At 36.0% G+C, this 16845-nt stretch overlaps 1 protein-coding gene across 1 annotated transcript; it reads left to right on the top strand.

Moving 5' to 3' along the window:
- Nucleotides 1-9589: 9589 nt before the first annotated feature.
- LOC126698678 (probable glutathione S-transferase) lies at nt 9590-13067 on the top strand. Its single transcript, XM_050396057.1, has 2 exons — nt 9590-9916; nt 12593-13067. Exons 1-2 carry the CDS (start codon nt 9608-9610, stop codon nt 12950-12952), a joined length of 669 nt encoding a protein of 222 aa, XP_050252014.1. The 5' UTR covers nt 9590-9607; the 3' UTR covers nt 12953-13067.
- Nucleotides 13068-16845: the final 3778 nt, after the last annotated feature.

Genomic DNA, 16845 nt, shown 5'->3' with positions numbered 1-16845 from the left:
GATATTCTGTGATAAGCGAGTGAATATCGTCCAAGGCTGATGACTTCTAAGCAATCCATCTGAGCCATCGACTGGGATATAGGGGGTTCCGGTGATGTCTTCATCTTTGTACTTGGTTTCCCCATAGGCTTGGGTCCGAGGACCATGCAAGGCCTTGGTTCTGTCCATTACTTTTAAGATGTCTTCATCTTTATACTTGGTTTCCCCATAGGCTTGGGTCCGAGGACCATGCAAGGCCTTGGTTCTGTCCATTACTTTTAAGATGTCTTCATCTTTGTACTTGGTTTCCCCATAGGCTTGGGTCCGAGGACCATGCAAGGCCTTGGTTCTGTCCATTACTTTTAAGATGTCTTCGTCTTTGTACTCGGTTTCCCCATAGGCTTGGGTCCGAGGACCATGCAAGGCCTTGGTTCTGTCCATTACTTTTAAGATGTCTTCGTCTTTGTACTCGGTTTTCCCATAGGCTTGGGTCCGAGGACCATGCAAGGCCTTGGTTCTGTCCGTTACTTGTAAGATGTCCTCTTTGTACTCGGTTTCCCCATAGGCTTGGGTCCGAGGACCATGCAAGGCCTTGGTTCTGTCCGTTACTTGTAAGATGTCCTCATCTTTGTACTTGGTTTCCCCATAGGCTTGGGTCCGAGGACCATGCAAGGCCTTGGTTCTGTCCATTACTTTTAAGATGTCTTCGTCTTTGTACTCGGTTTCCCCATAGGCTTGGGTCCGAGGACCATGCAAGGCCTTGGTTCTGTCCGTTACTTGTAAGATGTCCTCTTTGTACTCGGTTTCCCCATAGGCTTGGGTCCGAGGACCATGCAAGGCCTTGGTTCTGTCCGTTACTTGTAAGAGTTCTTTTTGTACTTGGTTTCCCCATAGGCTTGGGTCCGAGGACCACGCAAGGCCTTGGTTCTGTCCGTTACTTGTAAGAGTTCTTTTTGTACTTGGTTTCCCCATAGGCTTGGGTCCGAGGACCATGCAAGGCCTTGGTTCTGTCCATTACTTTTAAGATGTCCTCTTTGTACTCGGTTTCCCCATAGGCTTGGGTCCGAGGACCATGCAAGGCCTTGGTTCTGTCCGTTACTTGTAAGATGTCCTCATCTTTGTACTTGGTTTCCTCATAGGCTTGGGTCCGAGGACCATGCAAGGCCTTGGTTCTGTCCATTACTTTTAAGATGTCTTCGTCTTTGTACTCGGTTTCCCCATAGGCTTGGGTCCGAGGACCATGCAAGGCCTTGGTTCTGTCCGTTACTTGTAAGATGTCCTCTTTGTACTCGGTTTCCCCATAGGCTTGGGTCCGAGGACCATGCAAGGCCTTGGTTCTGTCCGTTACTTGTAAGAGTTCTTTTTGTAGTCTTTTCTCTGCACTGATTTATTTTTCGAAAGTGAGCCCCTAGGCCAGGGAGGGAGGAGTTGGCTCGAGGCCGCAAGCCCCTAGAGCTGTCCGCTACGTCGTCAGTGCAAGGCGTAGCCCCTAGACGAAGCTCACGGCGGAGCAACAACTGCACGCCGCTGGAGATGAGAAAATCTCGTGGAACTCTGTTTGCGAGAAGGCTGACTCATGTGCCACTCGTGCCAACGCGCAAGCCTTTCCCACAGACGGCGCCAATTGTAAGGACACAAAATCTTTAACGGCCCGACATCGACGTTGGGCTCGCACACGGAAAGTCCCTCACAATAATATTTGTAGAGAGTGGGCTTGAAAGGCCAGCGTTGGGGCACGGGGCGACATTTCGAGTCGGACTACAGGTGAACTGATATGAGATAGAGCTTTGGGCTGGATATTCAGGCCCATCAATCTTGTATCTAGGAGGATTTGGCTCCTCGGATCATGTCCGAGGAGCGTTGGCGCTGTCCCCGGTTACCCGTCGAAGGGTTTTTACGTGGTGTCCGGCGTGTATTATCCAGACATTCTCTTTCTTCAAGCCTTTTTCCAGAAGCTAGATGGAGACCTCCTTCTTGGTCACATAACATTCTCTTTTATACTCGCCTACGTTCGTTGTCCTTCGTCCACGTGTAGGGTCGATCTTTCCGGGGCAGATATCTGTCCCATCAGTCTAATCCCTGAGTTGTGGGAGATGGTCCATAAAGCCTAAAAATCCGGATCTGTTTGGGGCGGTGTCATGTCAATGAAGGGTATTAAGGACTATTTCCGTGAGATATTTTCTGATCTTTCAAGTCTGCCTGCATCCCATTTTCGTTAATGGGGTTCTGGGCTTTCCGAGGACGGAGCGGTCCTCGGACATGCCCTTGAACCACATCGGGCTCACTGTTTTTGGGCTTGGGCCCTGGCCTCCTTTAGTTTGGGGGCCTGTGGACTCCCTATAAGCGAGCAAGCCGGGCCCATAGACTCTTGGCCCCCACAATTAACATATACCTTTCCTTCTCTTTATCTTCGGTTACTTTTTTTTTTTTTTTTTTTTAAGGGAATCATGTATGGTTAGTTGGTTACTTTAAAGAAAAGAAGCAAACTCTCCTAACAAAATCAAGCAAGTTTTATTAAAAAAAATTAAATTAAATCAAGCATGTTTTTTCATTAAAAATAAATAAATAAAAATAAAACAAACGTGAGATCACTGAGTAAAAGGAGAGGATGGCTACCGCCTTACCGAAAAAGGTGTGGGGAAAGAGAAGTGAAGGAAAAGGAGTTTTAATCAGATTTGATGGTTGGCAGAAAAATAAAACACACCCCTAGTTTTTTTTTTTTTTTTTTTTTTTTTTTGTAATTGGAAAATATAGTAATCCCAAAATATAATAAATGTTATAAATTAACATTTATCCAAAAAATAGAAGAGCCTCTAAACACACGCATGAGCGCGTGCTTAGAGGCTAGTATCTCTTAACAGTCTTCAACATTTTATATCGTCTTACTTACCCTCAGGCATCATGCTAAAATCCTCCCATCATTTTATTCAGGCTTTTACTGGGGTTTTCATTTTTGGGTTTTGCCTGAGATCTTAACAACGGGCTAAAGTTGTGGGGGCTTTGCTTCGCTTGAGAAAGTCCAATCACTTTGGTGGGCCTATTCGTTGTTGACCCAGTGACTTTCAAACCCGGTCCACCTGCTTTGGTCTGAGGGCTATGTTTGAAACTTAGAATTGATCTACATGGTGTTTGTGGTTATTAAGAACACCAGTGAAAAGAACTGGTAGCCTTTAATACTTCGAAGTTCAAACTGGTATTTTCTAAGAGAAAATCAGGGACACAAAAAATTTGACATAAATTAATGTGATGCATTGTTAATAGTAAATAAGAAAGTAATATAAATGATGAATCTAAATAAAATCCAGTAAAATCTTGCAAACTTAATTGATATTAAAAAAAAAAAAATTGTCAAATTTTTTGTAGCATTACTTAGGTAGTGGATGTATTACTCATAAAGTTTGTAGATTGTACTGAGCATTTATGCGTAACACATCATAAATATGAATTAGAAATTTATGGTTTGTCAAAAAGCAATATGAATAGAACTTTATAGTTTGTCAAAGCAATATAAACAGGACTTCATAGCTGGCCACCAATAAGTTAATCTTTCTTTTCTTTTACTACGTGTAGAATGTGTAAAGTGTAATTGTGATCAAATTCCTCTTTATTTCTTCGAGGAGAAGTACTTTAGTAGAAATTTAGCCTTGGGGGAGTAAATTCATCCCATGTTTGCACGCTTAAAAATACCTAAAAAACCGAAGTCAAGAGTAAAGGCATTCAAGAATAACTTTCGCCACATTATCAACCAAATAGCAGCAAATGTTCTCATATATTTGACAAGGCTTGTGGTTGGGAACGTTGTGCCCATTTAAGTTATTGGGCTTATTTTTTGGGCCAAGAATATTAGTTTTAGCCCATTTCTGGTGCACACTTATATATTTCTTGGGCCAAACAAAATTCTTTCTTGGATTAAGTCATCTGATTCTGGTATACATGCTTTCTGATTTCAAGTTTTTTTTTTTTTTTTTTTTTTTTTTTTTTTTTTTTTGGAGAAACTGAATTCAAGTACCTTGTTCAGAAAATCAAAATACTAATTTCGAAGAAAATAGAATAGAATAAATAAATGAAACCATTTTTTTTGGATTTCAGTTTGAATTTTCTATTGTCATCTCACTTAACTGTTGGATCCCACTTCAAAAAATCTTGAGTTATAAATAATAATAATAATAATAAACTTTTGTTAATTGATAGGAATCATAGGATATATATCTTCTATGGTTCCTTCTTATGCACCATGAAATTAATGCGTTTAGGTACAATTTATTTATAAAATGTGGAATCAAAAATTTAAAATTGGCTTATTTTTAAAAAACTAAAGTTAGATCTTTGAAAAAAAACAAAAAGCTGTGTAACAAACTGACACTAAGCAGCCACACAAATGTACCATGTCAATGAAGAGAAGGGCCAGAAGATTATTTTTTTTTTTTTTTTTTTTTTTTTAAGGATAAACGGCAGAGGATATTTTTTATATCAAATATATCTGTTTACACCATATTTGGACCTACCTAAGTCGTGTCAAACGTGGTATCTACTTTAATAATAACAAATTTTCTCCTAATCCTAATCTTTTGAATTTGAAGTTTAAAATTTGTTTTTCTCCAAAAAAATTTAAAAAAAAAAAAAAAAACCAATCCATTTGGTCAGTATATGAACTCATTAGCTGGTTAGAAAGAAGAGCGTCTAGTTTAACGAAATGGAAGAAGTGAAGCTATTGGGAACTTGGCCCATTATTTAATGTTTGTTGATGTAATTGGTAAGTAACCGCAGAAACAAAAAACTGAAAAGGCCCAAAGAAGAAAAAAAGAAAGAAAAAGAGACAAGGCCCAATAGGCCAGCCCAGCAGAAAGTAGCAGCAGGTAGACCCATGGGCCCAAGAAGAGGCAAAAGTGGGGCAAGCCCAATAAGCCCATTCCATCCCCCATAAAAGATAAACACGGGCAAAAAAAATGTAAGGCGCAAAACGAGACAAGGTCATACATCAGCAGCAGAAATGGAGTGGGAAAAAAAGAAGACAAAATAGGAAGTAACGGGACAACCACATTTTGGCCGGAGCACCACCAACTTGTATCCAGCCAATGCAAGGGAGGTGGGCCCATGGTCAAGGAATTTGCAAAGGGTGTTGTTTGGCTTTTTTTTAGGGGGGGGGGGGGGGAGGTTGCCAATGCCTTTTTTGGGAGGTACTTTGCTAAGATGGTATCTTTGCTTAAAATAGGTAGTAAATGGCTAGAACCACTTGATGCAAGCCATAGAGATAGGTAGAGAGAAACTCAATGTTTTGCCCGTTGGAATGAGAGAGATAGACCCATGGCAAAACCAAACAAATAAGGATTCGTCGTGAAATAAGTAGTGGAAGAGATAGAAAGCACTGAGCATGTCAAGGTGTAGTGGAGGCCGAACAACTATTGCGCTAGTGGGCAACTCTAAAAGGGTGCTCACAGCAAACAAAAACGATTGGTGAGCAATAAGGGTAAAATAGAGAAATTCCACGGGCTAAAACCAATATAAATAGGAACAGTAGACATAAATAGAATGGGGGATAGTGACTAAGGCAAGAAACAGAGAAAATTGAAAGAGAAATAAGAAAGAATGAAATAAAAGAAAAGAGAGTGAACATAGCAGAAAAGGCATGCACCAATAAACCATCTTTTCCCTCCCTTTTACAGCAATCCCACTCTTTAAAATCCCAACAAAGCAATGAGTAGCCATTCAGGCTCGTTCCCCAAAATGCATAACTTTGATGGCTTAGCCCAATAGCAAGATTATCCAAGCTAGGGTTTGAGCTCTCTTTGGTTCACTTCTAGCAAAAGAACCTATTATTTTACATTCTACTGTATTATTTCACATTCTAGTGTCATTATACATTCTACTATATCATCTTATATTCTGTTATATTGGTTACGTTGATTGCTTCCTACTATAACTAATCTTCCTGCTAGATATTTGCTCTAAAAACTATAAACATATACTGACATTCCTGGAATAATATGCATATATTTGTTAATGCTTGTTGTCTTTATTTTAGATACTGAGCTTGTGCAAAAAGGCCCTTTAGCTAGGTCCTGCTAGAATAGTGGGTTAAACCCAACTCTTTGACTCACAGTAGGACAAGCCTCAACCTAGTAGAATGAGCCTTGGCCCATCAACATAAAAAGCTCCTATGATGTTTACTGCTATAGAGTTACATAGGCATTAAAACTCAAGGTTGTGAAATATGAATATGTAGAGGAGGATCTTTCCAACAAGAGTGATCTTCTTTTACAGTGAGGGCCATCATTGGACTAGGGGGGCCAATGGCCCCCCTCCCCCCAATTTTTTTTTTAAAAATATTATTATATATGTGTACTGATTTTAGCAATTTTATTCTATAAAATTAAACTTTGCTTCCCTTAAACAATATCATTGATTCTTTTAAGAGTAAAATTATACTCATAAACATTTTTACAAATTGTTTTGGTAGCAAATTCTTATTGATTCACATATGGGCCCATTATTGACATCAATTTTTTTACTTACCAATAATTACTTATCACATCAGTAATTTATAAAAAAGTTTGTAACTTTAGCATTTTCCTCATTTTAGGGGCTGTAAAAAAATTTATAGATCTAAAATTTAAAACAAAATATACAAGTCCAAAAAAAATAGCTCAACAACAAAAATTACCAATAGTAAAATTATAAAAAATAAAAAATAAGCTCAATTTACCAATTTTGTCCAAAATAAACAACCTTGCCCATTAAAAAGTTCTAAATAAAAATAATTTTGTTCTTACCTACACAAAATAAAATAAAATAAAAATCTCAGCAGTTAAGTAATAGCAAAATCAGAGGTTAAAACTAACGCACATAGCCAATAGTAAAGCTGCCCCCCTAACTCAAAGTTCTGACTTCATCCCCGTTTACAGTACAACCTAGTTCACAAGAAGGTTTTGGTGCTCATTCATCGTGGAAAACCAATTGCTGAGACAAATGTTATTCTTGAGTACATTGAGGAGGTTTGGCCACAAAATCCCTTGCTACCAGATGACCCTTTTGAGAAGGCATTGGCTTGGTTTTGGATGAGGTTTGAAGAGGACAAGGTAATGCATTTCTTTTTTCCTAGGAAAAAATAGCTTACATTTTAATGGCAAAAATGGCCAAAATACCATGTTCGCCCGAAATAATTAGTGTTCTACCACTATTTGGAAAATATTTAGCAATCTACCACCTTTTTAAAACTTGAATTCATGAAACTCGAGTTTGACATATAACTTGAGTTCTAGAAACTTGAGTTCCATAAAAATTTGCCACAATGCACCTGTTGACTTGGAATTTCTTAATTAAAAGGCCATGTAAAACTTGAGTTTCATAAACTCAAATTCTTTGTAAACAAAACTCGAGCTCTATAAGCTTGAGTTATATAAAAATTTTGAACATAGAATTCAAGCTCTTTAAACTCAAGTTCTACATTAACCCCTTTGCCTGTAGTTTAAACTATTTTTGAGTAAACTACCCTGGTAGGTTGGTTGCGGGTGTTTGGCGACTAGCCTACCTGCGACAATTTATTAAGTCATTCTCTATTAATTATTATCTATTTTTGTTTTTTTTTTTTAACCTACCCTCTCTCTCTTGTGATTGCCATTCTCCCTGAGCATTACCCACAATCCAAACTGAAGTACTAAACCACATGCTTTCAAGCTTCATTCATCGACTATATTGAAGGTAGTCTCTAACACTTTACACTTACTACAATCTTTATTTACTGAATTTTTGGTCCTTTTTCGGCTGGACTGCTATCTAATGGGGGTTGCGAACATAATCTTTGTCCAATCTCCCCTCCAATTCTTTTTCTTCTTTGGTTTCTCCCGGATTATATTCTTTGGATGTTGTTCATTACGTTTACTTAAACATGTTGAATCGGTAGATTTTCACATGCTTATATATTGTTTCTTAAGAAATTTACACAGAACTCGAGTTCTATATCCAAATTTTTAAATAGCTTGAGCTTATAAAGCTTGAATTTTATTTACAAGGAACTAGAGTTTATGAAACTCGAGTTCCACCTAGACTTTTTTTATTAAAAAATTCCAAGTCAACAGGTACCATCGTGGCAGATTTTATGGAAGTAAAGTTTTTAAAAAGTGGTTGATCACTAATTATTTCCCAAACAATGGTTGAACACTAATTATTTCAGCCAAATATGGTGTACGTGCAAGTCAGATTATCAAGACAATGTAAGAGAACGAGTGATGAATTTGACGGTACATTTAAGTGAAAAAGCTTAAGAACAATAAGAAATGGAAACTTTAACACTTTAACGTCTAGAGAAATGCAAATGTGAAACAAAGAAAGTAAGAAAGGCACGGGAAAATAAGTGAAAAACCCTTTGATAGGGATAAAAAACCACGGGTGAGTAGAGGGAAGAATGTCCCTTAATCTTAGAGCTCTCTATAATGTGAAAGTCAAGGTCTTCATACAATGGTGATATTCTTCCCAATTCTTTGTTTCTACCTTACTTTCCTACCCAAGCTTTTACCTCTTTCTCTCTATCTTTCTAGATTCTTGCCCTAATTGTTCAGCAACATGTTCCTCTTATAGTATGAGGAATGTTGTTAGGTACATAAGGACAGGTGTCAAACCGTGATCCCTCCATTTGAATCCAAATATAGCTATTGCACTATGTTAAGGCTAGATGAGAAAGAAAACATGCTGATATCAAGGTAGTGGGATGAAAGGCGACTCTGCTACAACGTAGGGAGCAAGTCATAGACAAGGAAAGGGACATTAGGGATACTAGGAGTGATGGACGTGGCCTTAGCAGTGGTCCAACACAAGCTAAGCCAATAAGGGGTGTTCTATAGCATTTCGCCATGGGGGGTCGCTATCTCCCTTTTACTAGCCTAGTGTTGAGTGTCCACACCAAGTGCAAATCTCACTCTTCCCCAAGATGTTCATGCCATTGGCACGGGCCAAAGATCCTCTTTTCAGCCGACATCCCCCTTTCCTTCCTCATAGCTAGCTCACATGTAGGGTTTAGATTCAGTCACATCAGCATTCACACATGCCTTGGCTAGTGTAATGTACACATGGTATTTGACCATTTTTGCCACATTTTAATATGTTTATCTCTATGCTTACCTATTTGCAATAGAAGTATGAAATTCTCAAATTTATGCATTATTCTTGCCCTTTATTTCAAGTTTCTCAATAAATTTTCAAATGCTTATACCAAACTTTACTGTTAATAACTAAAAAACCAATGATTTTTGGCCATTTGGTGTAGAGTTTTATTAAACCTCACTTTTTTAAAATATAATTTTTTGATTTCAAAAGTGTCTTCAAAAAATTATAAAAATAAATAGTACCAAACGGACACTGATTGAACAATATTTTTCATTAAAAATTTTACAACCCATATGAATTCTTCCACCACAAGACTAGAGAAGTTGATTAAGATTACCACATTATCAACTTCCCTTAGTCAATAATAGCCTACATTATCAACTTACCTTAGTCAATAATAGCCTATAAAGACAACCAAAAAAAGTCTTCTAATTGTGCAATTGCATATGCTTGTAGATAAAGCAAGAGAATCTATTGACTAGTTATATATGAACTCACTCGGGCAGGAAGCAAGAAAATCTAAGTAAGAATGGAAGAAGTAAAGCTAATAGGATTTTCGACTAGTCCATATGTTTACAGAGTTATATGGGCACTAAAACTCAAGGGTATCAAATATGAATATGTTGAAGAGGATATATTCAACAAGAGTGATATGCTTTTGAAGTACAACCCTGTCCATAAGAAGGTTCTTGTGCTTGTTCATGGTGGGAAACCCATCGCAGAATCCATTGTCATTCTTGAGTACATTGAAGAGACTTGGCCACACAACCCCTTGCTTCCAGATGATCCTCATGAGAGAGCTGTGGCTCGGTTCTGGGCAAAGTTTGGAGAGGATAAGGTAATTATTCATCAACTAACTGATTATTATGTTTATTCTTACATTGCATAAAATCACACCTACAACTTTGTTCTCCTTTATTGTTATTTTTTGGTTCATATTAACGAGTACTCTTAAAATAATGGGATAATTACACTTTGCCCACTTGTGGTTTGCCTCTAATTCTATGTGCCTACCTGTGGTTCAAATTTTGACACTTTGCCCACCTGTGATTGTCACCGTTAATGTGCCGTGTACCCACCTCTCCCTCCCCGTTACTCTAACACAAAAATATGTAAAAACTCACTCCCATCCAGATCAAAACACTCTAACTCAAATCTTAAACATGAAGAACATGAAGAACATACCCAAATTTTGAAACTTGAGTTGGCTCACTAAACCCAAAACATGAAGATTAACCAAAAACTAAACCCAGGTTTTCTATTTTTCATGTTCAAACTAATTGTACCCAAACTAAACCCACAATCATGTTCTGGGTTTAATGAGTCTGAAGAAAAGTAGAAGAACATACCCAAAAACTAAACCCAGAAATCTTGAAGATTAACAAAAAATTAAACCCAAAAATTAATATTTCTCATCCAATGAACCAAAAATTGGAAACAAACAAACACATTAATAAATAAATCAAACTAGGTTAAGTTACTGTAATTGGGAAAATTTAAAAAATAGAAACTTCGATTTGAGCAAGAACGGTACCGAGTTTTTGCCTCTGCCAATGGCTTGGTAGATGTGGTAGTGGTTCATTGTGGCTGAGCTTGGGTTTCGATTTGAGTTTCAGAGAAAGAGAGAGAGATAGAGAGAGTTTGGAAATTTTGAGGACGAAGAAGAAGATTCGACCACGACGATCGACGATGAAGAGGACGAAGAAGAAGATTCGAGAGTTCGCTCGAGTTCGGCGAGGTGGCCGGAGAAGGAGAGAGAGGAGCGGAGGAAGAAGGGGTTGGGCTCGATGGACCAGGTAGAGAAGGCAGTGATGAACCCGGTGGGCTCGAACGGGTTGTTCTCGTCGTTTTCTAGATGGGAGAGGACGTCGGAGGTGACGAGGCAGAGAGGGTTGTCTTGGGAAAATGAGTTCTGCCGTGGACTTTGTAATTATCAGTGATTAGAGCTTTCTCAAATGAATTCCAGCTTTCGCTTTTTTTTTTTTTTTTTGGATGCTCAATAATGGAAGAGAAGAAAAGAAATTGAATTGTTCAATCTTATGAATTTTGTTCTTCTGGGCTTCCAAAAATTAAAATTCCTGATAGTTCAGATATTTCGGGTCCCAAATAATTTAAGAGAATGAGAGTGAAATCTTTGGTTGAGGAAATTTGAATAATTTATTCTCTCTTGTATGATTCCTTTACTTTTGTTTTGCATAATGCTATTTCATCTTAGTTTTCGGTTAATCTTCATGTTCTGGGTTTAGTGAGCCAACTCAAGTTTCAAAATTTTTCAAAATTTGGGTATGTTCTTCATGTTCTTCACGTTTAAGATGAGTGAGAGTGTTTTGATCTGGATGGTAGTGGGTTTTTACATATTTCTATGTTAGAGTAACGGTGAGGGAGAGGTAGGTACACGGCACATTAACGGTGACAATCACAGGTGGGCAAAGTGTCAAAATTTGAACCACGGGTAGGCACATAGAATTAGAGGCAAACCATAGGTGGGTAAAGTGTAATTATCCCTAAAATAATTGTTAACAATTCATTTTAGGAAGGGCAAGACTTAAGTACAGTATTTAGATATTATTCCTTAGGTTTCCTCTTAAGATTCTGCCATATTAATTTCTTTTTTCTCATGTGATGAAAGTATATTTTTTAGATAAATAACTACATGGTAAAATTTTAAGATGAGAACCTAAAGAACAGCATTTAAGGTACTGTAAATAAATTGTCCTTTTAGTAAAGTTTTGGCGCTACTTTTTTGAGGGGAAAAAAAAAAAACTGTCAAAATAATAATTTTTCTTTTCTTTTTTCATTAAAATTTTCTTAAAATAATTAGTTAATAATTGCCCTAAAGGTATTCATTAACATTCTCTTTATTTTTTTACTAGTCTCCTTTGTCGTTATTACTTTTCTTTTATAGATGTGAAAGGATTTTTTTTTTTTTTTTTTCTGAAAAGATAGAAGTATATTAATATAAAAAAAGAAGTACAAAAGAAATTCTGGTGGGGGTGTGGGAGTTAATATTACTAATGAAACAGAGTATGTTTAGTCCAACGCTTATTGGTGAGGGAGGGATTTAGCAAGTCTCTGGTACTCATCTTTCAGAGAAGTTGCTTGCTTAAAGATCTCTTCGGGGTGGGTCCGCATGTGAAAGTTTTAAAAGTATTTCCATTGTAAATGTCATTTAACTAAAGAAGTAAAGATAAAAATAATAAGAGGAGAATAAAAAACGGTGATTATATTGTCTTTTTCTCTTTCGTAGATTTGTTTATAATAAGATTCAAATTTATAGCATCAATTTCATAATAATTGTTATACATCAATTGATTTTTTGTATAGATAAGATTCAAACTCAAATTCCTTATTGAATGACAAAAAACTTTCTAGTTGAGTTAACTAGTAGATTTTATTAATCTTAACTATAATGAACTGCACACACAAACAAGCTTTAAACATTTTTTTTCTAGACTCGGATAATATATAAGATGGAGATGTTACCCACTCTAACTGGATACTTTGTGCGATTTAGAAAAACAATTTTTCTGGATACTTTGTAACTAGCGGAGAACAACAAGTGAAAGCAACAAAAGAAATGAAAGAACTTCTGGGAATCCTAGAAGAGCATGGTCTTGGGGAGAAGAAGTTTTTTGGTGGCAATAACATAGGACTGGCTGACTTAGCCTTTGGATGGATAGCTTGCTTTCTGGAAATCACTCAAGAAGCAGCTGGGGTCAAAGTGCTGGATGCTGATAGCTACCCTCGCTTACAGGCATGGATCAAAAACTTCAACGAAATTCCAGCCATTAAAGAGAGCCTTCGCGATCGCAATGAGCTGTTGACGTATTTCAAGTGGCTAAGAGAACACTTTGTCTCCTCAGCAGCATCATAAACATATTAAGCACTAGCTACTAGCATCAGCTTGTGTGCTCTCTCATTCTCTGAATCCATTTCTCAAGATATGTTATTCTAAAAATAAGTTTGCGTGTCTAATTTAAAAAAAAAAAAAAAAAAAAAAAAAAAAAAAAAAAAAAAACATGGCAGTGTGACTCGTAATTTATTAGATGTATAATGCTACAAGTAGAGGTTTGCAAATATTGAGGGTTGTTTCCCCTATATTTTAAAATGATCTAGTTTTGAGACCATTTTCCAGATAAATAGAATTCACAAATAAATTGTTGTTTACCGTTTTTGTGTGTGTGTGTGTTTTGGAAGTCATAAATTTTGGCTAATTGATGTTTTCCAATTTGCAAGTCATAAATTTCCTCCCTTTTTTCTTCGTAAAAATAAAAACTAAAAGCATATCTCACCCTTGGTCACTTCCAGTACTGGTTCCAAGTTTTCTAGTACATATATGTGGCAAAAATTATCTCAGGATGCCATTGCTTGAAAATTTACCTCCAAAAAGAAACTTACAATTGTGAATAACCCAATGTACTGAAATCTTTCTCCCCCCAAATAAAAAAGTGCAGAGTAATCTGTTCCTAGACAGTAAATCACATGAATTTTTATTATTAACACAATTTTTGCAAGGTTTCACACCACTATTGATACCCCTTAACTAATTATTAATTTTTCATACGTCTTTAGTAAAGATAAATATATATATATATATATATATACATGTCAAAGTGTTTAATATGTTTATGATCCTGTAATCTATCTTTCTCTCTCAAGTTGTAAATTTGTAATTATAAACATTCTAGCTGTGATTTATATATAGAAGATTTTGTTATCATGACTGTTAAGAATTTTAGTCATGCACAAAATTATCAGAATTGGAAATATATGGAAAGTTTTATATTTTTTAATTTGTTTGTTTTTTTCCCTTCAAATGTATAATAGTAACACCGATAGTCTAATAATTGTAGGTGCCCACTTAACAAGGAAAAAAAACACATAGTATTATGTGCAATTCATTTCCATGATTGATTTGATTCATTCTCCCTAAAAATTTGGCATTTTTTTTTTTTTTTCAGTTTTTTATTTTTTCATGTGAAAACATAGGTTAGCCCGACCCGACCCACACGCAACCTGATGATCTCGACCCTGTTTTCAACCTGTTTTTAAACCCACACCATTTTGGCCTACAACTCGATTGACCCAACCCAACCTAGCCCGACCCGACCATTTGTCATGTCTGCTCAATTGGCATCTCCTAGTGTTTCTAAATGAGACATTAAGGGCCCGTTTGGTAAAGTAATTTGAATAATGTTGTTTGTATTTTTTTGAAATACGTGTGAGTAAAAAATGTGTGGAAATGCGTGTAATATTGTTTAAAAACTGAAAACATGTTGCTAAAATGCTACCAAACGGGCCCTTAAAGTTTGTATTCCCCCACCTCCAAGTATCAATGTATCCCAAAAAAAAAAAAAAATGTATTAGGGAATTTATAAGAAGCTCAACAATTTTATGACCTAATTTATTTCTCACATTTGGAATCTCTGAGCACCTAATTAAATTTCATAGTACTTTTCGAAAACATTGAATGTAACTGAAAAACCAAATAAGAAAATCAATTAATAAAGCAATCAAAAAAAAGAGGAGGGGGATTATAACAAAGCTTACATTCAAATATAATCCGGTTTCCAGCACACCTACGATTACCCTCAGCATTTTAGATATGCTTTTCTTTTCTTTTCTTTTTTGGCTAAGAAGCATTTTAGATATGCTAGAAATGAGAATGAATTCTCAATATATTGATGCATAGAATATTGTACAAGATGAGGCCTTTATATAGAGAGACGCCTATGACACAATATTGTACATAAGTACAGTGACAGTGCACTAACAGCCCTCCTCAATTTCAAGATGAAGGATGAGAGACCAACCTAAATTTGGAAACTAGATCACAAAAGCATCCAGAGGATGGGATTTGGTAAAAATGTCTACAAGTTGATCGTGAGAGGCAACAAAGATCACCCAAAAGGAACAATGAAGGAGGTGATGCTGAACAAGGTTGAAATCGATTTTGATATGCTTGGTTTGTTGGTGAAAGATATCATTACAAGCCATTTGAATGAAACTTCTATTATCAAATCAAAGCTTCATATAATATTAGAGGTCACAATCCAATTTTTTAAATTTTAGGGAATAAAATCAAAATTTTCCCGAACTTTAAGAATATAAATTATAATTCAATCTTTTATAATATATTGAAACCAAAGAAAAACGACTATTGGTCTGTTACTTGCTAAAGAATTATTTAGGGTGAAATGCCCCCAAAAAATTATTTAATGAGGAATGATAAATTCTTTTATAACATTACACCAATCATCTTGATTCTCAAAAATAAATAAATAAAATAAAAATTATAGAATCATCTGGTGAAGAAGGCTTCAGGAAGCACCTAATGGTCCAACCCACCATTTAAATTTGAAAATATTTTCTAGGATAGTAGTACCCTCAATTTTAAATTAAGACCTTTATGTGTTTAGAAATTTAGTTTGGCACTAATAGTTAGCCACCCTTACCTAACCTTTTATATTAACCTAAAACTTTGTTTTTTAAAATAATATGATATGAATGTATTGGGGGATATTGGGCTTTTGCTCTTATTTTGGAAAGAGAAAAAAAAAAAAAGCAATATGTCCCCGTTTTCAAACTATTTAGGTTCGTGTCCCTGTTTTAGTACTCGATTATCTAAAAGTCGGATTCTATACGAAACTCGACTATACTAAAATCGGGTTCTATCCGCAATAAAATATTCCAGCTGGACAATTTAAAACTTGGCAATGTGAAAATTGAGTTCTATGCAGAATAAAATCAAATTTTGAATGTAACATCTCCAAAACACTTTGTCTCCCTCAGTCCGATCAATAGCCACCTCTATCTCCCTTAGTCTGTTCAGTACACCCTCTCCAACGCGCCTCCTCTCCAAGTGCACTCCATCTTCAAGTTGTCTACTTTCTACCCATAGACCGAAACTCAACCCAAACCCTAACCTAACCGTCACCTGCAACTCTACCATAACCCTCACCTGCAACTCTCACCATCAAGCTTAGAAACCAAAATTAAACGATTAGAAACGCATTAAGGTAATTTCTAAAATCTGAGTTCAATTTTTTTTGCTTCTGCATTTAATTTGAGTTAAGTTTGGCTTGTGTATTGAGTTGAGTAAAAAAGTAGATGGCTTGTGCATTTAATCTGAGTTAAGTTTGGCTTGTGCATGTAATCTGATTTGAGTTTGGCTTTGTGAGCCTAAAGAGTTCTAAATTTTTATCTATTAACATTTGCCTAATTTGCATTGATTTGAGTTTGCCTGAAATTCCTAATTTGCATTAATTTGCCTAAAAATATCTTAGGCAGCTAGTAGACAAGAGCTATAGCTGCTTTGAAATTGAAAATTATTTGGTTGTTCTTCAAATAATTGTAAATCATGTTGCTTGGTTTTTGTAATTGAGTTTTAAGAGTTATATCTATATGTATTAAGTATTACCTAATTGTCTTCACTTCCACTATGCTGATATAATGTGGGAAGCTAGAATTTGTTTCAAAATGTAGTAATTTTGGTAGAACAACCATAATAACCCATGATAACTTATAAAAGTCTCTCTATATCCTCTTGATGCTGGCTCATTGGTATCAATCATGACCAATTTATTACAAAGGTCAACAAGTTACCTCTTACCAGAGAACTTTCTCTATTTGTCTTTTAATATTGTAATATGTAAGTCTATGACAGAGAGTTTATTCAAAAGATATAAAGGATACAATGCTAAGGAAAAGCTAGATTGATTAAGATTTTAATTTTTAGTGGTAGATTGATTAAGCCGATATAATTTT

This window comes from Quercus robur, chromosome 9, assembly GCF_932294415.1.
Source record: "Quercus robur chromosome 9, dhQueRobu3.1, whole genome shotgun sequence".
Lineage (NCBI taxonomy): Eukaryota > Viridiplantae > Streptophyta > Magnoliopsida > Fagales > Fagaceae > Quercus > Quercus robur.
The sequence above is the reverse complement of the archived record's forward strand: the minus strand, read 5'-3'. Positions and strand labels throughout refer to the sequence as shown.